This window comes from Hippocampus zosterae, chromosome 15 (genome assembly GCF_025434085.1).
Source record: "Hippocampus zosterae strain Florida chromosome 15, ASM2543408v3, whole genome shotgun sequence".
NCBI lineage: Eukaryota > Metazoa > Chordata > Actinopteri > Syngnathiformes > Syngnathidae > Hippocampus > Hippocampus zosterae.
The window spans coordinates 2,280,975-2,302,677 of record NC_067465.1 but is presented as its reverse complement, the minus strand read 5'-3'; the positions used below and the strand labels follow the sequence as shown (position 1 = coordinate 2,302,677).

The 21,703-nt window shown below is 45.5% G+C and overlaps 2 protein-coding genes and 1 long non-coding RNA gene across 4 annotated transcripts in view; 2 read left to right on the top strand and 1 right to left on the bottom strand.

The window, feature by feature from the left end:
• vwa5b2 (von Willebrand factor A domain containing 5B2) overlaps positions 1–11,351 on the bottom strand; it is a 12,105-nt gene extending 754 nt beyond the window's left edge. Inside the window, exons 1-21 of the mRNA XM_052087255.1 lie at positions 11,189–11,351; positions 9,684–9,846; positions 9,361–9,558; positions 8,961–9,183; positions 8,474–8,634; positions 7,831–7,962; positions 7,630–7,754; positions 7,381–7,557; positions 6,912–7,022; positions 6,210–6,412; positions 4,748–4,862; positions 4,453–4,638; positions 3,613–3,817; positions 2,852–3,177; positions 1,913–2,144; positions 1,485–1,823; positions 1,131–1,268; positions 806–934; positions 689–739; positions 481–580; positions 124–247 (exon numbers count right to left, since the gene is read on the bottom strand). Coding sequence (XP_051943215.1) covers positions 124–247; positions 481–580; positions 689–739; positions 806–934; positions 1,131–1,268; positions 1,485–1,823; positions 1,913–2,144; positions 2,852–3,177; positions 3,613–3,817; positions 4,453–4,638; positions 4,748–4,862; positions 6,210–6,412; positions 6,912–7,022; positions 7,381–7,557; positions 7,630–7,754; positions 7,831–7,962; positions 8,474–8,634; positions 8,961–9,183; positions 9,361–9,558; positions 9,684–9,822 — 3,414 coding nt within the window. The 5' untranslated portion in view covers positions 9,823–9,846; positions 11,189–11,351. The remainder of the gene's footprint in view (positions 1–123; positions 248–480; positions 581–688; positions 740–805; positions 935–1,130; positions 1,269–1,484; positions 1,824–1,912; positions 2,145–2,851; positions 3,178–3,612; positions 3,818–4,452; positions 4,639–4,747; positions 4,863–6,209; positions 6,413–6,911; positions 7,023–7,380; positions 7,558–7,629; positions 7,755–7,830; positions 7,963–8,473; positions 8,635–8,960; positions 9,184–9,360; positions 9,559–9,683; positions 9,847–11,188) is intronic.
• Positions 675–9,567, top strand: LOC127615904 (uncharacterized). Its single transcript, XR_007966988.1, has 4 exons — positions 675–2,167; positions 2,875–3,830; positions 4,731–4,873; positions 9,384–9,567. It is a non-coding gene; the product is annotated as an uncharacterized LOC127615904 (long non-coding RNA).
• Positions 9,716–21,703, top strand: prss56 (serine protease 56). Of its 2 annotated transcripts, none has more exons than XM_052087183.1 (15): positions 9,716–9,830; positions 15,586–15,856; positions 16,932–17,090; positions 17,160–17,414; positions 17,535–17,724; positions 18,144–18,252; positions 18,527–18,683; positions 18,761–18,903; positions 18,996–19,155; positions 19,276–19,464; positions 19,572–19,745; positions 19,866–20,074; positions 20,708–21,218; positions 21,296–21,402; positions 21,509–21,703. In XM_052087183.1, exons 2-15 carry the CDS (start codon positions 15,586–15,588, stop codon positions 21,680–21,682), a joined length of 2,808 nt encoding a protein of 935 aa, XP_051943143.1. In that variant the 5' UTR covers positions 9,716–9,830; the 3' UTR covers positions 21,683–21,703. The 2 variants fall into 2 exon arrangements, with proteins under 2 accessions (XP_051943143.1, XP_051943144.1); XM_052087184.1 differs by lacking the exon at positions 9,716–9,830 and adding an exon at positions 11,311–11,456 and having other exon boundaries at positions 15,582–15,856.

Here is a 21,703-nt window from a genome sequence, read left to right as displayed (position 1 = left end):
TAAGAGGATAAACCAAACGACAACAGTACATGTACAGGCTTAGGAATTTTTGATTAAAAGGATCAATTCCATTTTTGAAGTTCCACTGTCAAATTTGTTGTCTGTGTCTTTATCCTGACTCACCAGGGGCAGGTAGTCTGGAGCTTCATTCTCAGATTGTTTGTCAGTCTCTGCAGACAAGCAGTGGGACTTCAGTGGCACCTGTCGTCCTGATGAAATCGAGGACCTGAGTCTGCCAAGGGGAAACCTACAAGAGGTAAAATGAGTTCAGAGGTCATTTTGAGTTGAATGTAAATGGACTCCACTTAAAGTATGCCCTGCTTTCAAAGCTTATAATGCGAGTACAGACTCATCGGTCATATTAGATCCACCCAAACAATCTGAGATGCAGTTCCCAATATACACATTACATAATTGGGGATCTTCACTTTCCCTCTGAAAGCATGACATTTCGATTACACTCTTGTTTTGCAAGATTACCTGGTGCCAAAGAAGCTCTCCATTGACTTGCTCTCTATAGATCGCTGAGAACGAGTGGTCGACGGGCCCGTTGTTACGGATGCAGCAGCACTGAGGGCGTCTGTCAGTTTGAATAAAGCTGCAATATTAGTTGTGTTTCGCAGCATGATGAAAAAAAAATACGGCTGTGAATATCACTGATTGAAGAAAGCAAGTAGACAGTACTTACTCGACTCCCAAGATGTAAGGCTGCACGGTGAGGTAGGAGTGTCATCCCTGTCTGAGAGACAAAAACATAGTTGACGCCTTGACGAACAAAATAATCACGGCATTTCATTCCATCTACCTGTCGAGTTCCACGTGTCCTCGCCTTCTTCACAGTCTCCGCTGTTGGGTCTTCTGCCCACACCTGCAGAATACCTTTTCTTCTTGCGACTGCCTGAATGGGAACTGTGACTATTTCCCAAATGGATCCCTAAACGCACAGAAATGAATAAATACGTATAATTCTAAAACAAGTCGTAATTTAGGTCGGTGCCGGCTCGGTATTTGTGGTCGCTTACTGTACGAAAGTATCTTTACGTAAAAATTTTAATACATGTTCATTTGGAACTTGTTTTATTGTGCATGTGTCCTTAATGTTGTGACCAATGAGAGTATAGTTGGCACACCTGTATTTTGGACCTCCACACCATCCTGTACGCTTTTGTTAGGGTTGCTGTCAATTATGGTGAAGGCCGTGTACATGGAGACGATGTTACAATGCTTACTGGTTTGGATGGCCTTCACACGGTACCGCTTAGCTGAACCTACAGACATACATTGTGAGTATACTTGCACGTATACAGTATGGATATTATCTAGCCATTCATTTTCAACAGAGCTTGTCCTCATAAGGCTGACACCAGCTGTTGTGCATGCTTTTGAAATGTGGAAAGAAGCTAGAGTACCCATAGAAAATACATGCAATGTATGTTATTGTTGTATTTTAAAACATATATTTATGTATGTAGTTTAAACTCAACCATGTCCTTTTTGGTCCTCCCTTTCGGACATTTTCTCAAAGTCTCTTATGACAGAACGAGCCGTCAGCTGGTGTATGATCTCGTCCCAAGATTCCCTCTCTCTTCCCCCTCCTTGACTTCTGCATCCTTCCCCCACTCTTGCCCTCTGGTCCTCAGGGAGCAAGAGGTGGGCCAGGTTCACCGTGGCCTCCCACATTACAGGTCTGCCGCAAAGAAGGCCGTGAATGAGGGAGCGGCATTGGCCCGGTTGAGGATCTTCCAGTGGAACTGCAGTGAATAGGTAGTCGGGGTCTGTGAAGTTGTCCCAGTCCAGAGGAGAGGCGGGAAAAAGGAGTCCACCTGTCGGGTGGGAGGGACAAAGAAATGAAGCGGTACCTCGACTTACGATATGAAGGGAAGAAGGAAAGGGATAATTCTTGTCAACTCACTGGAATCATTAAGACTTCTGCGGGACAGTGTCTCTGGTGGCTTTGCCTCCCCGTCACTTTCATCCAGCCTTCCTCCCAGAGTTTGGTCGAAGGAGACCCTTTCCAGAGCTCTCCTAAGGCGATGCATCTCCATCTCACCCTGCGGCGATGAGAAGCTTCTCGCTGCCATGGTGGAACGGGCCAGTGATTTTTGTCTCCAATGTGGGCCGTCGCTACAAGACAAGTGTACATTCTGGAGAGGAAAAAGCGCAATTCGTGAGTTGTTATTTAAGATTCAAAAAGTTGAGGGGAAGCGGTGATGGATGTTCCAAAACAAGGGCAACTATTATGTGGGTCACAAATGTTTTATAGTACTTCAACTTTCACAGTCACTTTAACGCCATGTTCTATATTTCAACTTGAGTACAGAGTTGTGAGTACTTTTGCCACCTCTGGCTTCCGGCCAATATCAAGAAACGCCACTGAACTTCTCACGGTCTGAGTGTCCGCTGTATGGACATGCGTCCACCTGACTCCTATTTTCATGCCCAGTGCAAATCTAGTACAAAGCACGGTCTAAATATCCGCATGGGTTAAGTTTTCTTTCTTAGGGTATATTCAAAGATGCACGTTGGTAGAAATGGGCGTTTGCGCCATTGTGGGAGTGAACACAATCGACTCGGTTCCCGGCCAATCGAAGCGGCTCCACTGGCTCTCTTTATAGTTGGTGTGGGTGAGGTGCCCGGTCTACATGGCAGAAGCATAATGAACATGCTGGAGTCCATGGAGATGTGCCCAAAGTATATTTATAAAGAACGGCAAGAAGACCTCCACTTGTCATGTAAAGTCTGCCGCTGTGAAGTGGGCACTTGGATACCGTCTTTGTCATTTAGCGCTCTAAACTAGACTTGGCCCGACACAAAAAATCAAGCCAATTTTTACAACTGTGAAAATATTTACATTTTTCCTGCTGTTGTCACCAGCGTCAGCTGAGAGGTTCTGCTGCCATGCCGAGTCAGCCCAGCGAGACAAAGATGACCGCGGTTCTGGACCAGTTATCTTCTCAAGGCCTTGAGGTAAGGATCCCGTGTCCAGTAGCAGAGCAGACGGCATAGGGTCAGGCAGACAGGCCCGGCTCGTTGTGTCACTACTTGAAGAGGCCTGTACGTGTGTGGGGAGACTCCGCTCACTACTGAGTGAGCAGCGGGTCAGGATGTACTGCTCCTGAATGTAGGAGCTCTCCTGGATCCTCGTCCTCACGTCGCTTGACCAGTCTAACGCTCCACCTGTAGAGCGCATATAAGGCAAGTGTTAACCACGGTGGAGGGTTTGATTAACCTCAAATTCTGTGGAAACTTTCCATCGCAATTGACGAAATGGAAGGTTAGATCATAATTGAGAACTTAGATATTGTTTTGCATAATCTTGATTCCTGCCTACAGCACCCAAATTTCATGCTAGTACACTAGTACCTTGACTTGCGTATTATCCGTATTACCTTTGTATAAGTGTACATATTATAAAAATTGTATTTTGCAAAATGTTCATTCTTGAATGTAGTACCTTTCCACTAAACCTCCTTAATTCCCAGTAATTTTCATAACTTCCATGGAAAGTTTAAAACATTTTCAAAATTATCCATCCTCTCATGCAATTAAGCTGGAAAATATCCACTTGTTTGTAACACTCGGAGCAATGCAATGTTTTTCGTTGCGACTGGCCTGCACAGGTGTCCGGGTCCGCGTCTTTGGCACAGGAGAACTCTGAGGAGATTTCTCTGGAAATTTCCCTCAACGCCTCCTCCAGGTCGTTCCCTTCTGGACAAGTCACCGCAGGCATGAGCTCAGAAGTCGGAGGTGAGATGTCGTCATTTGACGGGCAAAAAACAGAACCCATGGAGGTGTTGTGTATACCCTTGTTGTCCCTCTGAAACATATAGGTCGGCATTTCAGTAAAGTTGGCAGAAATGAACATTCATGTAACAAGAAATTAATTATTCTTCTGCAGCAACCGAGACCTGCCACAAATCATGAGTAATTGATACCCTCTTAAAAATTGGCTACAATCTATTAATAGTTAAAACTGCAAATATACCAGAAGTTATGATCCCAAAACACTAATACCCTTTCTAACTGACTTTACGTTACTCCAAATATTAATTATGTGGCATATGGTGTCATGCAGCATGCTAAAAGCACAAAAAAGTGTGAATTAAATTGATTGATTTACGTTTTTCAGTTTATGGATTTGGTTTTGGATCCTATTAACAAAAACCTAAGCATTGCTTTTGAAGTGAGTTGCCTAGTTTTAGGACATAGGCAGTGATTTTCTGCCATCTTGGTGCAGAAGAACAAATACTGTATGTTGAGGTGAGTCGTGGACCTTCACGGAGACAAAAGAAGTGATTTGTGGCCATCTTATAACATCTTGCCACCAAGGAGCGATGTTGATGTGTGGCATATTTGTGTCATGAAATTACGTTAGTGGGTTGTAGAGCTTCATTAAGCCTCAACATTCACGCAGCAATACCCAGTGGGAAGCATTTAGGAATAGAGTCTTACCTCTTTCTTTTTGGCTTTAAAAGTTGTCATGTCATAGAGTGTGCAATATCCAATAAGGCAATTGCCCGGGTAGAGCGCAGGGATTTCATTGGGCGAAAGAAGGGCCTCCATGTTTTCAGGCAGGTACCAGTCAATCCGCACATCGGTTAGCACAGGCTCAAGGGCTTTTTTCAGAGACTTGATGAGCTAATAAAAGATCGGTGTAAATAACCACATGTGATTGTTTCAAGTCAAATGACATACAGTATGTCAAATTTAAAAATATATTTCTCCACTAGGTGGCAGCGTTTCAGACCTTGGGCTGAAGTCTTTCCTCATCTTCCAAAAACTCCGCAGTACCTCCTGTCAGTTTGGCAACGCCCTGCAGGAGTCGCCTGCAAGCTCGGGAGCCGAGGCCCAAGCCAAAGCATCTGCAGGGATGGTGGGTAAAATGCCTCTCATTATACAAAAAGGATCAACTTCCTTTGGTACATGTACAGAGTTGAAAATGCTGAGGATTGAATGGTACAACCAAAAAGGTACTATTTTAAGAATAAGTTTAGAATTGGGTTTGTAGCTTGCAGAGATGGATGCATTTCTAATTTCTGAGAAAATATTTTCAGATGAGGGACAAAATATTAAACTCCACTTAGTAGGATTGAAGTGGAGTTCTAGGCGGTACGAGAAACCGTTCGTTGTTTGTTGTCTCCGAACAACCCATTATTCCATTTAATAAAGTGATGCAAACATGTGTTACTTTTCTCACAGTAATTAAATTCAATAATTAAAAAAAAAGAAAGACGGACATTTAACTAGGTCAAGTATCTGAATTTCAAAGAAGCGATCCAGATTCTGTAAGGAAAGTCAGTATAAGTGCAGAATACTAATGAAGGATAAATGTTATTGTACAACGCTGAGGGAGATTGTGGGGACGGTGGTGGGTTGGGGGGTTGACTTTCATTGCGTAGCACTTAACGGGATTAATGGGTGGGGTTGAAATCGACTCCAGCCATTCGCTTTCCGCTCCCTTGTGGTGTAGTCGTCTCATCCAGATCCCCCCCCATAAGCTTTCTTGGAGTATTTTTGCTGTCTTTTCTAATCTTGCCTTTGTACTCTTTTATGGTGTTTTTCCTCTTTTGTTGTCTTTGTTGCCATTTTGTTCATTGAAGTGATCTTTGGAGTCTTTTGAAGTCTTTTCTAATCTGATGTCATGTTTTTGTTCTCAAAAGCAGTGGTGTCAAATCCATTTTTGTCGCAGGCCACATTTATTGATCGTTTCCCTTGGAGGGCCGTTATGCCTGAAACCATAAAAAGAAGTCAAGAATAACTCTTGATTCAACTCTTGTTTAAGTTATTACCATGAGGGGTTTGGGAACAAGAAAATGCTTAGAATAGCTCTTATTTATTACATATGAGAATAACATTTTTCGGTAGACCTTTTAGAGAGCATCATGGAAGTCAACAGGTTTGATCTCCTTTCACGGGCCACATAAAATGATGTGGTGGGCCAGATCTGGCCCCCGGGCCTTGAGTTTGACACCTGTGCTCTAGAGTCTTTTGTAGCCTTTTTTGTTTGTTTTTGCGATGTCTTCCCTCTGCACTAGCCATACTTATCAAGGAAGGTCATTCAAGTGCTAAACTCACGACGACTATAACATGATGTGCCAGTGTGAAAAACCTGACTGTTGTATGACTTGCAAGATGGAAATACTCTTGAGAAAAACACAATTCCAACATGTTATAGTCGATTTTCTCTGACTACCGATCGTAAGCATTACCTGCCAGCACATGTGTTCCTACGGACCAGCTCCAAAACTTTGGCTGCATTATTTTTGGAGCCGTTAGTGATGATGAAGATCTGTCGGGGGTACATGCGCTGCATCGGTTGCTGGTACACCCAAGACAGCGCCCCCAGTAGGTTGATGCCTCGCATGTTCGCTCTCATCCTCTGGATGTACTCAGAGGCCTGCATCAGGGTAACCTGGAGCACAAATGCAATCAGAGCTCTATAAGCAAGAACAAAAAAAAAACACCAATCACGAAGCTTAGGCAAACATCACCTCCAAGATTAATGAAAGTTTGATATCCGATGCCCCAATTACACAGCGAGGGTCAAAAGTAATTGAATCAGACCTTGTCTAATAAAGTGTCGGCAAACATTGCACACATTATTGCCAGCCTTAAAATGTGGACAAACAGGCTAGATTAGAAGGACACCTTACTGCCAAACTGAAAATGCATTGAAGGTCACCATATGCTCAGGTGACCGTGAAAATGCTGTTTGTTCTCATCTCCACCGAACCTGATACTCTGCTGCTCAGGCAACCCAAAGAATTGACCTATTACCTGATTAAAGAGCAGCCAAACGGGGCCTCCTGCACGATTGGGAAACATCTGTTTTCAGGAAACTAGATACCAATTAACAACCCCCCCACCCCCACCCCAGCCCTCCTCCTAATTTTTAAACAATTCCAACTAACATCCGTGCAGAGTTTGCTGGCTGAGAACAGAGGTTTCATGGGGGTGCTGAAGCCAACAATGTTGAGCAGGGTGCCTGAAGGGAGACTCTTCAACGCGACCACCACGGCTTCCTGGAAAAGTAAATCAATCAAAAAAAAAACCCCAAATCAATGTGCATACTTATGGTCATAATATAAATTAATAATATATTTAAATAAACAATTCCAGAGAAGCTATACATAAATAAAAACAGAATGTGACCTCAGTTCCCAAAGCTTTATTAAATGTTGTTAATGTGATGTGGCACGGTGGTAAGCATGACCCTGTTCCAGCTATTTGGAAACGTGTTGCAGCCACAAAATTCCAAGTTTGTGATAGTTAAAAACAAAAACGTTTTTTGTTTACCAGTGTGTTTCATCAGTGTGTATTAGAGTTCATTAAAAATGATTATAGATTTTGTACACCTGACTGACTGTGGCCAGTGCTCACTTTGACACGACGGATGTTGGTGCCACTTATGCCGCCATTCCAGTCAACGAGGAACAATATTTCTCTGGTGGCTTTGTTCAGCTCCAGAGGTTCAGTCAAGAAATCAGGACAAAAATTGAGCATCAACACCGGGTTGTTCAGGATGTCCTTGTGGTAGCGCTTCCGCATAAACTCCACCTGCGAACGCATTCATTCAGAAGCAATTTGCATGACAAAAACTGAGAAAACGTGCTTGTGGGATCTGCTAACCTTCCTCTCAGGTTCAGGATCTTTGCGGGTGCAGCGAATGAAGTCACGTCGAGAAAGGATGTGCTGTTCATACTGGCTGAAGGAGAGCCTTCCGTTCTCTATTATGACCAGTGGGCTGTGCGGTTCTGTGACAAAATCACTTTTAACGCTCACAGAAGACTGCAATAGGTAGAGGAGGAGGAACGACGTTTACATACTCACCGCTGAGGTGCAGGATGATTTCTATGCGTCTGTCATAAGGATGTTCCTGGGCTAAGGTGATGTAGGTGGCGGAGGCACTTTGGGCGCTGGGGTCGGCATCTGCTCTCAGGGCATGGGTGGGGCTCTCCAGTCCTGAGTTAAATTTAGCATTAAAAAAACAGACAAAAACTGCTGTAAAAAATTGTTTTGAAAAAATGTAATGAAATGAGGGATTTATTACAGTGGTGCTTGAAACTTAACTTGAATCTCAGGTCATATTTTCCTATTGGTATGAATGGGAATGCCAGTAATCCGTTCCGATCGTCAAAAAAATTGCAGTAATTAATATTTTAATAAGGTTAAATAGCACTCGATCTTATTGTACATACTTTTAAAATATATACAGCTTTTACCTGGACGCAATATAAAAGTAACATTAACGGTTCATTGTGAATCCCACTCAAGTTGTCAGTTTCGCACGTCTGACCTTGCAAGTCAAAGTAAAAGAATCGGTCGAGAGATAAGATAAGATAAGATATCCTTTATTTGTCCCACACTGGGATATGATGACTTAAGATATGATGACTCGTATCTTAAAAAAAAAAAACTCAAACCGTCGAGCCAAAGTACTTACCGGTAATATAAGCAAAATATTCAAACATACCTGCCAGCAGACAAGCCCCTCGAACAAGCAGTTGGAAGTTGAGTTCATAAGGAGCCAAACTGGCTGCTGGACTGTTGAACAAGGCATGTGTGCAGTACTGCTGCTCCGTGTCAAGAACGCGCTCCGCTTTTCCTGAGGTGGCACTAAAGCAGCTGGTCGCTCTGCAGAGGGAGATTGCACGATTTGAGATCCAATTGGCAGAGCCGGCTCACCCACCCATTAAACAATTAGGGCAAAGGCTAAAGGAACCGTGGCCTCCAGGGTGAGCAATAATTTTATTGATTTTTTTTACCTTCAATATCATTATTTTAATGCCAGTTATGACTATTTCATCAAATTACAAAGCGAACATTGATTCACATGTCAAGCGATGCCGATTTCAGTATGACAATGAAACAAAGTGCCCGACCCGCGCGTCATCACCCAAGCCTCCTTCCCCCATACAACCTCCACCCCCCTCCACCCCAATCAATGTATTTTTGGTTACCCGGTCTCTGCTGATTTGCCCCCATTTTCACTCTTGCTTGCAGTCATGTGTGTGACGATGGGGGTCAGTAAAGTCGGATAGACGATGTGGATTGCTCCATTTTCCAATGTAGGCAGTTCAAATGAGGTTCTCACGATAATGGACACGATATCCATCGGTCCTATGACCCCTGTGCCTATGATGAAAGTATTTCTTTCCAAGTCTTCATCCAGGATCAGATGTCCTGAGAGAGAGAGAAACAAGAATTCATACCTTAACAGAACAAAACGTACCGTGACACGATTCAACTTACAATTGGAAAAACATCAATCGGTGCAGCATGCTGCAATACCGCAGCGCTGACTTACTCGAGATTTTACAGTTCATTTGATTACATTGCTCTTAGACATGGCGCGCTCACCGTTTGTGCATTGCATGTCCAAGCTGGAGCTCCCGCAGCAGTGCCATTCCCGGCCTTCAGAAGTACCTGGGCAGCAGTCCAGGCAGCAGTCCTTCAGCTTGCCTCGGTTCTGGATCTGGACTCCCATCAGACGCCCCGCAATGGCCGCCTCAAAGCCAACCACAACCTCCTTTTCGCCGAGAGGGTACACAAACACACCTGCGTAGAAGACGAGACATACTTTGACATTTCAAGTGTTCTAAATGCCGATCTCACGGCCCTCTCAACTGAAACCGAGATTTGTCTCGTTTTTTTTGCATGCCTGTGCTCCGTCGCTCACTCACCCTCAACGGGCTCTTTGTCTGCATTGGCATAGGTGAGGTGCGCCGTGATGGCCAAGGAGCAGCCGACGGCGCAGGATTTAATACAAGACGACTTCAGCAGCAGCGGATCCCACGTGGAGCGGTTCCTCAGCCCCACCATCGTCTCAGGTCAGGGTACCGACAACTGAAAGCAGGCATGCGCGCATTTTAAGTGCCTCGATTGCCGTGCATTATCAATGAACGGAACTTTAGAAAAAAAAATAGAACAGCAGATTTTTTTGCTATTTGACATTGAATGCCAATATGCATCTAAAAGACGTCTTCGTATGTACATCGCCGCTAGAAATGTAACCCGTTCTCCTCAGGCGCTTAGCAACCAGTGGTTTTCTGTTTGAGGCTCTGTCAATCATTAACACCGCAGGTCAACGCGAACTAACACTAATGTATGCATCGTGTCTCACAGTGTGTGTCACCAGCGTGCACATCCACAGCCGCCGAAGCATGTCGACATATGACCGAAAAGTGCACGCGATCATTCCGACTGACTTTTAGTAGAGCACACCGGTTGAGTGTGTTACGACGACACACACATCCACACGAATGTGTGTGTGCGCACATTAGAGTGCGAGTGTGTGTTTGCTGTGGTCCAAGTAATGGCCTTTTCACATCAGCCTTTCAAACAAGATCAACAGCCTCCATCTGGCTACTGTTCTCTCACCTCATAACAAGCAAATAAATGCCCGCTTTGTTAAAGTAAGGCCAACGGACACAGATATACTCTCGGAAAGCTCATCGAAACGCTGTCTGCGCCCCACTAAAGCAAATAAAGTGTGATTACTTCTTGTTTCTAATTGCGAAATGTTTTTTTTTCCCCATTTGGCAGAAAATCGATGCCAAAATGTTTCTTTACTTTAAACAGACAAGATTTTTATTTATTTTTTTACCAAATCCATTAAATAGAAACAAGTTGAATTCCTTCCGTAACTCAAAACACTCACATATCTCAAATTGTCTTCTCCGATATCCGTTGGGTTGTAGCACCGCAATTATGTAATGATATGATGAGACACATTTGCACATTTATATATTTTTCATAGTTCTAAAGGCCTCTATCCAATGATGACACCTCACCCCACTCTTATTTCTTCCTGCAAGAAAATATAAAGTAGCACATTGCACACAAAAATACTAAAAACAGGAGGGAAAGTTCAAATCCATTTCACGGCTACAAAAAATTCATGCACACAACAAATAAAGTATGTCGCTAAAATAAGTAATGCAGGGAGGGATACTCACTGTACTGTTCAATCTTGACTGTAACGATATTCTGCTGTGTCCTACCACTACATCCCGAAACACAGCTTTCTGTATTCATACAAGTGTAACTTTACCAAAACAATACAAAATAGATCCATTTAAAACATAAAAACAGATGACATGCATACATGAAAGTTTGAGACCTTTCTCCCAATAGGTGAGCAAAATTCATAATAAACGACCAATACATGACATTTTCCTCCGATTACCTGCTCAGATCAACACTGCAAAGATGATCAGCAGCTGCTCGATGACGAGGCCGACACTTGGCCAGAGGCAAACGCACGACAGCGCAAAGTGAGGCACAGCCTCCTTCTCATCCAGACAATTGGCTGTGATGGTCGCAGCACCATAATTCACAGCTAATGGCCTGGCCGGAGAGAGAACGAGAGAGGGAGAGAGAGACAGAAAGGGAGAGAGAGTGAGAGAGAGGGGCGGAGTAAGAGTCAGTCGGAGAGATGCTGCAGGCGACTGGAGGTGAGCAAAGAAGCCCCATAATGAAACGGTAAAGTACAGTATGACCGGTTTGGACTGTATTTTCATCTCTCAGCATTGGGTCAGGATTTGAAAACACATTTTCAAAAATGTCAACTCTTTTTATTTTTGTGAGGTTACCTGTTGGGGGTAATTCAACAAAACTTTATTTGAATGAAAACAGCCACAGCTGCATATAAAGTGCTGAACATAAAACACAAATCAGACAGCTAGCAAGGACAGTTGCAACAATAAAGTAACATAAAATAAATCATTCAGGAAAGCACTTCAAGCAGGCTTTAAAATGTAATCAATCATTTTAAGGGCCATGGGTGCCTATGCCAATCACTGCGTTAAAAGCGACTGACAACCACTTGGATTAGGGTTCATTTAACCTCAAAATTTGGTTTATTCGTTTAACTCAACCTCTTGAGTCAAATGAATAACCCGACCATCAGAATGTCCAAATGTAAAAAAAAAATCACTTTAAAATAATTGATGGGGATTCTGTATTTTGTTTATGACTGTATTTAACAACTAAAATAATTTTGCAAGTCCCGTATGTGAAAACTGCTCCATCAAAAACATTTTCTCAATCACCACTAACTGTCAATCATTGTGAGGCCTAAACTGGCAACTAGTACCTCCGCCTTTCACTTGCTCATCTGATGACTGGTGAGTGTTTCAAACACACGCAAAAGGGTCGAATAATGATTTTGATGAGAAATGGAGGAATTGATTGACTACAAAAGCGATGCAACGGAAAGCCAGCGCACAGTGCCTGTAAAGTTTACTGAATGGCTTCATTGTTTGGCAGAGCGCCTGCAGGTGTGCTGGTGGATGAGAGGAAATCAAAAGCACCCCCATTTTAAAAGTCCGTGACTCCAAAGTGGTAGGATAGACTCATCTATTTAAAATCCTTCGTTTCATATAAATAAAAGCGGTCTATAAAAAGACTGGAAAATCCTTCTATACGCTCGGTATAGCGTTGCTAAAAAAACGTGTGAAGAGGAGCGCACATTCCAACATGGCGACACTAGATGTCAGCCTTCTCTTATTGATCGAAACTGCATTCTTCCCTTTTTTCTCCTCACTTCCAGCCTTGTCCCAAAATATGCTGCACTGAGTTCTCAAATAGTGTGACTGAGTGAAGCAAATTCACTTAATAGCATTAATAGATGTCACCAACAAATATTAAACAAGACCAAATGAGCTAGATTCGATTTACCGGTAGTCAAACAAAATCGGAATGGGGCTGTAACGTGAACATTTTAACATTAAACTGATGTTTAGTTCTCATTTTAAGACAGTTGAGGTCATATGAGATCTAATTAACTCATTCACTCCCAATGATGTTTTTAAACGTCTTTTCAGACTTGGTCTAGAATTGGCTGGTGCTGAATGAGTTTTAACAACATGGCTAACACTGACCTAGTAGAGGCCTGTGCAGACGAGCTGCTTGACTATTGTCGGGGGGCTTCAAGTGTCTGGCCGCGCTTCCATGTTGGGAACCGCAACTACGTCTTCTCCCTTTGCTTAGCCCACTGACCTAGATTTCAATTGTTTTCCGCCCGAGACAATGGGACAAAATGGTTTCATAACCGAAGACAATAACGGGGTGTTATTCAACACGATTGTTGTCAAGGTCCTCAATGTGGTGCATTGTGTTGTTTCTTTTCTTTGTGGCGAAAACGCTCCTTGGTCAAGCATTGGTGGCTCGACGCGATGATCCTGCGTGTATCGCCACAGCCTGCTTCATGTTTGATTTCACCACCAAACATGTTTATTCTTTGCGATCGATCGTTCTGATACCTTTTTTTTTTTGTATTATTTGTCACCTTTAATGCAGCAAAAAGAAATTGGGGAGGCTTTTAAGTGAATTATGATTAAAATGTTTGAAATTGAGAACTCAAGACAAGAGGTTCTCAAACTGAGGTCCCCGGGAACCAGGGGGTCCACAACCCATTGCTTGGCGGGCTAAAAAAAAATAATTTGTAATGAAAACAAATGTGATCATTTATTTTAAACTTACAGTAAAACAAGTAAACTAACCAAATGATTGCTCCCTACGATTACATTGTGCCAATTCAAAGTTCTGATATGATTCTGACGGGCGGTCACATTATTCTGGCATCCCAAATTAGTTTTTTTTTCTTTCGAACAAAAGATGTCGTATTACACAAATAAATTGCATAAAGAGTGCACATTTTGGACAGGAAAAGTTGGACCCTAAGGTCAAAAGCGATGAATTAGAAAGTGCAATAGTATTCGTTAATCCATTTAGGGCACTTTCCTTGATGCGATTGTATTAATCTATCAGACTTTGAAGCAAAGATGTGATTGTTTTAAATACACTTCAACAAGGGGTTCCATTAAAAAGCTTTAAGCCAGTTTTTTTCTTCTTTATTTATTTTGGACGAAAATTCCTCTTTGGTGCCTGAAGTTCAGTGCATCTCGCACTCATAGCTCCAATTTTTGTTGCGAAGTCAAAGCAAAAAAATCGGGTGAACTCATATCTCCCAAAAAATTGTAAGTTGGGTCAGTTGTAAGTTGTATCTCAAGGCAGCAGCGTAATACTGTATAAATACGGAACTGCTAGAAAACAATGGCTGGGGCCGATTGCCACTTGATGTTTAGCAAGAAAGAGCGAGCGAAAAGAATCACAACACATCAAAGCAAACGGGCCGAGGGGAGGGAGGAAAAGAAAGAGTGCCGCCTGTTTGTCCCACGCCGTTCCCGCTTCGCCCCGCCTGAGCCCGCTTTCACATCTCGGGGGCCATTGTGCTACACGGGTGCACGGAGGGGGCTGGGCCAGCTAACACACAAGCAAACAGGCAACAAACCTTGGCTGGAATAGTCATGCCTGTTTATTTGGTTTTGTTTGTTTTGGTTTTTTTTTTAACAAAACCTTCAAAACCATAGCAAGTGAGCAAGTTTTCAAATATTTGGCAGAGTCAAATTTTGCTAACTGATTAATCGATTGTTTTCAAATATTTGGCAAAGTCAAATTTCGCTAACCGATTAATCAATTGTTCCCTAATACTTACAGCTATAACGATATGAATCGCAGGAAGGACATTTGACCCTGCTTTGTTGTACAATATTTGTTTAGTTCAATAACGGAGCAAAAGATGAGCAAAAAAAAAAAAAGTAAAAATCTTTTTACAGATTTTTGGTGTAGGCGGGGAATTTTTGAATTTCATTAGTCTTATATTTATTTTTTTTGCTACATATATATTTTCTTTTTAAATTTTAAATGTGTAACCTGGCAGCCTGGTGGTGTGTCGGCCTGACAGTGCAGAGGTGCAGAGCTCAAAGTCAAAGCAAAAAAAAAACAACCCCCCCCCTAGCCCCTCCCCAAAAGGCCGCATCTTTAAAAACTCCAGAATGCCGCTGTTGGTTGCATGTGACAATGCCACAAGAGCAAACACGAAAAGAACGCCTCCGACTTAATGTTCTTGAGCATTCGCATCCCGTATCTTTATGTAACAAAAGCCGAGTTCAGCAGAGAAAGACAAAAGAGATGTGAACTGACAATATTTTAATGGGCGGGATAAAAGAGTGTAAGTGATCAATGGAGGCGGCGGCCAAGTGATGCCCGGGGGACGCCTTTGATGCGGGCGTCCTCAGAGGGACACCGGGGTACAATGCCCTCTTTGAGAGGCACGGAGAATGGCGGACACTTTCCTCTCTGGCTGTCTCCCCCCCGGTCTCCCTCCCCTCTGATAACCGAGCTCCCGCCGCATCCCGTCACTTGGTGCTACATTCCTCCCCTCCGTTTTCACATCAGCCCATATCCTTATCGCTCTAACTTTCTCCCTCTTCCTCTCCCATTAATTAGTTCAAACAACACCCCCTTGCCTGCCGCCCGGCCCTTCGTTCCCCTTGCGTCTCTTTTCACAGGAGCAAACCTCTTTGTGATGTCCGGCCTTGGCAAGTTGCGCCCAATTTGCTGTCCCAGTCTTAATGAATTCATCTGTTTGTGTATTGGCCCTGCATGGGAGCATCTCTCCCTCCCCTCCCTTGCCTCCTTTCCTCTCCACCCCCATTCTGGTGTTCTCCTGGACACTCTATATATACCGGGCAGCAATCAGGAGCCACTTATTACTCCTCTACCTACATTTCCAGACAGATGCCACATTCTGATGTCACAGACGATCAGAAGGAGGGAGAAAGGCTTTTGCAGAGACACCAACCTGGACACGGTCAGGCCTCGGCGGGCCTGCATCATCTCGGCATTCTCTCCGGTATTGCCAAGTGTCTCCCCCGGCTGTCGTCACCGGACGGCGCGTGTTCTGACAGCATGCTCGTACTGGGATCGCTGCTCCTCACAGGCTTGGGCTGTTTACTGGCAGCTCCCGCAGGCAGAGAAGTCTACCGGATGCCTCAGAGTGCACTCAAAGGTAAACGCTCGGCTCTGTCCACTGCAAAATTTTAAGAGTCCCACGATACCGAAAATTGCTCATCCTGTTGATCTTGACATGTGTCTGGTGATCTTAGTTAGGTACAGTACACAGAAAGCCTTTCTGGATTAGGATGAGCGAAATGTTCAACCTGAAACCGTTTTTTCCGCCAAAGTGCATATTTAGCAACGGGAAAATCTCACAAAAAGTAACGAACTACTGATGACCGACTCACAAATGCACTTCATGTGAAATGTGCAGCTGCTTAGCTGGACAAAAAGCCATTGCTCTGTTGCACGAATGACAACAGGTGGATGCACAGGCTAAATCTGCAGGCACCTTCGAGTGGAAGAGCATTTCGCTATCACTAGATGTCTCTGGCATAGGTAGATGAACAAAGATTCATTATTGGTAGCCAAGTCGGAACAATAGCGTGAAAGTGATTTGCGACAAAACACATGCAGCACTTCACATGCAATCCGATTTGCAAAATGATGAGCAAAGAGCTTCAAACTCAAAGCGTGAGGTCCAAGCCTCCCTGCGGCCGCCTGTCCGTGCCCCCCTGGGTCCGTCCATCCATGCCTGCCAGGCTCTGCCCGCTCAGCGCCGGCCCTCTAATTAAGTACTTCAATCAGCATTTCTGTTGTTAGTGTCCTTCCTGTGATGTTGTCGGGTGCAGAGGAGGGTGGGGGGTGGGGGGGAGCAACGGCAGGGTCGGCGGCCCGATTGAAGTGTGTCTGTAGAAAGCCTCGCCGGCGCATCGAGCGTGAGCTCGCCTCCCCGACACGCTGCCAACGGGTTCAAAGAGCAGCATGAGAAGAAAAATAGGGGGCTGTAGTTTCGACTCAAACTAATTTTGCTGTTAGAATGCAGGGAAATTCCGGCTGTGGCCTTCCCGTGCGGAGTTTGCATGTTCTCCCGGTGCCTGCGTGGGTTTTCTCCGGGTACTCTGGTTTCCTCCCGCATTCCAAAAAACATGCATGGCAGGCTGATGACTTTTGCGAGTCCTGCTGATCTAAAATCTGGAGTATCGGTCTTCCTCATGTCCCATTTTGGTCTTTTCTGTCCACCGCAGCTCTATCCGATCGCGGCACGGTGGTTCTCGAGGCAGCCATGACCAGCGCCCTGTCCGCTCTGGACCGAGCGTCATCCGAGAGGAGTCGGGTGGAGGCGGGCTGCAGGGGCTGCGCTCCCTGCTTGTTTCAGGACTGCGGGCAGCCCTCCGGATCTTGCTGTAAGCTCCTCATTCATCCCACCTCTGGCGAGCCATTCACACTGACTCCCCAATCTCCGCCCCGAACAGCTTCACCCGCCAACGCCTTGACGGAACCCAGCTGCGACGTCATCAGCAAGGCCCAGAAGCTCCAAGATGAAGGCGAGCGGAGCTGGGCCCTGAGCCAGGCCTGCGCTTTCTACCAACACCGCTGTCAAGACGCCAACTCGGACAAAGAGAGCTGCATCAGAATCATGGGCGAGAGCTGCAGCGCCCGCGTCCTTCAGTGCAGCTTGCTGAACACGATGCATAACCTGGAGCCCGCCACTCAGACGCGTGTGCAGGGTGAGGGGACATAAACCGCTTCAAATAATCCGTCTCCGTTTACCGTCGGAGTCACAAATCTCGTTTTGCGCAAGTTGAACTCACCCCACTCTTCCTGATTGTCTGCGGCTTTATCCGCAGCCGTGTGCGGTCAAAGGTCATCCTCGGCGCGCAACGTCACCCAGCCTCGTTCCAGGATCGTGGGGGGCTCCCCTGCGCCGCCGGGCAGCTGGCCCTGGTTAGTCAATCTGCAGCTTGATGGTGGCCTGATGTGTGGAGGGGTCCTGGTGGAAAGCTCCTGGGTGGTCACTGCCGCGCACTGTTTTGCCGGGTAAGAGAACGCGGAGCTTTCGTCATCCAAACATGATCATACAGCCACTGATTTTTACATCAGAAAAATACCGCCGCACGCTGAAAAACAAAAATCACGAAATGGAACACTGAAATAAATGATCTCGTTTGAGTTGATTTAGTCATTTAAATCTGGTTTATTGTATGTCGCGGAAGTCGCATTTAACTTTTAAATAACAAAGCTCCGTTATTTGTATTTAAAATAGAATCCTTCCACCGGTACATCCGTTTTGAACCAGTGAAGGGAAACTGGAACATTTCTCATTGCGCACTAATATGCCAACGGCGCAGTTGTCGAGAATCATTGATCGAATGGTTTGAAACGACGGATGGATTTTCGCATTTGACGTCATTGTCTCGTGCGTTGTATCCGATCACCGTGATTCTTCATCCAAACAGGAGCCGCGGTGAAAGCTACTGGACGGCCGTGGTGGGCGAGTTTGACATCACCAAGACTGACCCCGATGAGCAGGTTCTCAAAGTCAACCGCATCATTCCTCATCCTAAGGTAGAGTTGCAAACATGGCGCGATTATGTTGCCCAAAGTATGAATTTAACCGACATCCCGTTCCGCAGGGTTCGATATGACATTGGGGTGAACCCTTTGCAACTAGAAATGTTGTTTAGAAATGTTGAAGCCGACTTAGATGAGAGGCAAAACATCTCCTAAGACGAGAACAGTCCGGATTGATTCGGCGTCCTCCGAATTAAATGACCCGGATGGACGAGGATCCCCACAAGCATTCCTCAGTCAACACTCAAATGTCATAAATGTCTTCCAGTTCAACCCAAAGACGTTTAACAACGACATCGCCCTGGTGGAGTTGACGTCTCCCGTGATTCTGTCGGACCGTGTCACCCCTGTGTGTCTGCCCTCTGGGATGGAGCCCCCTACTGGCAGCCCTTGCCTGGTGGCAGGCTGGGGTTCCCTCTATGAAGGTGAAGTACGCACGGAAGATGACAAATTTTATTTTCATAAGCCTTCCGGAAAGCAATGGTGTGCGTTATCGATGCAGATGGGCCGTCTGCTGACACAGTAATGGAGGCCAAAGTTCCCCTGCTGCCTCAGAATACGTGTAAGAATGCTCTGGGCAAAGAGCTGGTCACCAACACCATGCTGTGTGCCGGCTATCTATCGGGGGGGATCGACTCCTGTCAGGTGGGCCACAAAACACATTTCAATGGAGCGAATTCACCTTCGTGCTTGAGAAATTTTTCACTTGTTATTCTGTGGTCGCGACCGCTGTTTAGGGTGACTCTGGAGGGCCGCTGATCTACCAGGACAGAATTTCCGGTCGCTTCCAGCTACACGGGATTACGTCCTGGGGAGATGGATGCGGGGAGAAGGGCAAGCCTGGGGTTTATACCCGCGTGTCTGCTTTTTCTGACTGGATCCAAGTGGAAATGCAGAGTAAGTGCGCAGCGACGATCGAAACGACAACAAATATATTTGCAAACTCACACCGACCTACCATTATAATTACTCTCTCGGCAATCGTGTGGAATCATAAACGACGTGCGTTTGTCTCAGAGTCATTCGGCAGCAGGGAACCAACATGTCCGGAGCTTCTAAAAACGACAGAGATGACAGAGGAGGAGCAAAGGTCAGAGTTCATCACCCTGTGTCGCTTCTACACCCTCAGCTGCCCTCCGGGCCAGTCGGGGGGCGCTTGCAGCCGAATGGCCGAGGACAAATGTCTCACCCGCTTCAAGAAATGTCGTACGTGGGGTTCTTTCTAAAAAGATTACAATCCCTATCATCTTTGATGCCGCAAAAGTTTTTTTTTTCTTGATTTGTGACCCCTCCCCTCATCATTTTGCATGTAGAGCTGCGTTCCTTCCTGCAAACTCTGCTGGACCTGCTGCAGAGCGCTGAAGACTACATCAGGGACAAAGTTGACCTGGCCTTCTTCACGCAGACGCTTCCTCAACTGGTGGAACACATCTACAGCAGCGCTTTCCCTCACAGCAGAGACAAAAGGGACGTTGTGCCGATCGAAGGTACATCCCGTCCGAACGGCTGAGGTTGCGCTTCCACGATTCCTCAAAACGGAAAATTTCACAAAATACAAAAATAAAAATGGAATCGCTGCTGTTGCAACAAGGTGTTATTCATTGCAGAGCAGCCAGGTAGCGCTGTGAGACCAACGGAGCAAGGTTCCCCTTCAGTTCCTCCAGTTCCTCCTTTGTTCAAGGCCTTGGGCCCCAGCGTAGAAGATTGGGAGAATTACCTGGTCACCATCGCTGAGGACATGGAGGCACGGCCCAACGACACTTCCGCAGAAAACTCCTTTGAATCATCCAGACGGGAAGAAAAACGTTTCCTTCAGGTACCGGCATCCCTAAATCTGTTAGTCTTTAATTAAAAATTCACCCTTGAAGAGCAATGTTGAAATTTATAAGGTTGTGAGATGAAAAATGATGTTGGGATCATTCGCTATTTCTTTTTTTTTTTTCTTCCGCGTTTCACTGAAAAGGTTGATAGTCAATACTGCGCTTCAGAGTTGTGCTTCTTTTGCAAGAGCACTTTCATAAATATTAGCTTTCGGGTCACTAGATGAAGTAAAAACGTGTCCCTTATCAGCTGCGGTTGTTCGAACGCATTCAAGGAAGGAGACGAGATGAGAAAGGGAAGCAGAAAATGACTAAAATGGCTGATTTTGCACTTTTCAAATTGCGATACAGGCAGGCCGACACATTTTTGGGTACGTTTGCCAGCAATTCATTTGGTCGTCTGCTCTGCTACCTCGGTGCGACATTCCCAATGCGCGCGTGTGCAAACTTGCAAGGCGACGCGACTCTCTGATGTCAGCGGGCCACAATTCATTGCACGGTAGCACAATGTTGCTCCCCAGTAGGCTAATTTTTTTATTTTTTATTTTGAATGATGTGTAATCGCTGGAGAGCGTCGCCCCATGCACTTCATCGTGTACGTAATCCATATTTCTACGTGCTGTTTCCAGGCAGGGGACGACTCGGTTCTTCGGCTTCAGAAAGAATACCAAAATATGATCTCGGCGTTACGCTCCAAACTGGACTCCAAAGCTGCTCCGCCCATCCTTCGCATGGATCCGTCCGATCTCCACCAACCTTCTTCCGAGCCTCTTTTTCTTCCAACATCTTCCCCGAGGCTGCAAATCGACCCCGGTCCTTCCTCTTCCCCCAAATCGCAGAAGCCGTGGTCACTTTTATCGGCCCTAATGAGCGAAATTGAGAAATTAAAGACGGCAAGTGAAACTTTGACCAGTGACGAGAGCCAAAACGAAGCGTTTGTCGCATCAACCGAGGGCACGTGGGACAAAGCGGTTGATCTCGGGGAGTTAGCGGCTTTGGTATCAACCGCACTTCTGCCAATTCATATGGCCAAGACGACATCTCAGCCTCACAGTCTGCACGCTAGCGTTCCTTTCAGTCTGCGCAGACGACAAAGGAGCCTTCTCCGCAAGAGACAGACACCCGGGCCCGGTGGGAAAGGTAAAGCCTGTTCTGACGACTCGTCGTGTTACGGTGGCTTGTCCAAGCCCTAAAATGGTTTTGCCTGGTCCTTGTAGTTTGTCCCGGTGTTCGAGAGACTTCACAGCAAGTCAGTCAAGTCCGAGCCTCTTACCATTGGGTGCTGAATATCCCAAACAAGAATCTCCACATGAGCTTCCAAGAGGTAACTCCTTCCTCACGACGACGAGATTCAAAGACGTCGATGTCGTCGGACGCGTTGTTTTGGATGATGAGCTCCGTGTTTTGTTGGGGCTTCTCGTTTGTTTCAGATCTTAGTTGATCTGAGCTCCAAGAACGATCGAGGACTATATCAGGCGAGGGTCCGAGCCGTCGTAGGAGGCCGGCCTCTGACTTTCTACAGTCTCGTCGGCCTGGAAAATGAATCCTTCTACCGCAGTGTGCCGAGGATCATCTCCTTAGCGCTGGAGGCCCTGAAGACTTAACGTCGACGGAACCACAGGGAA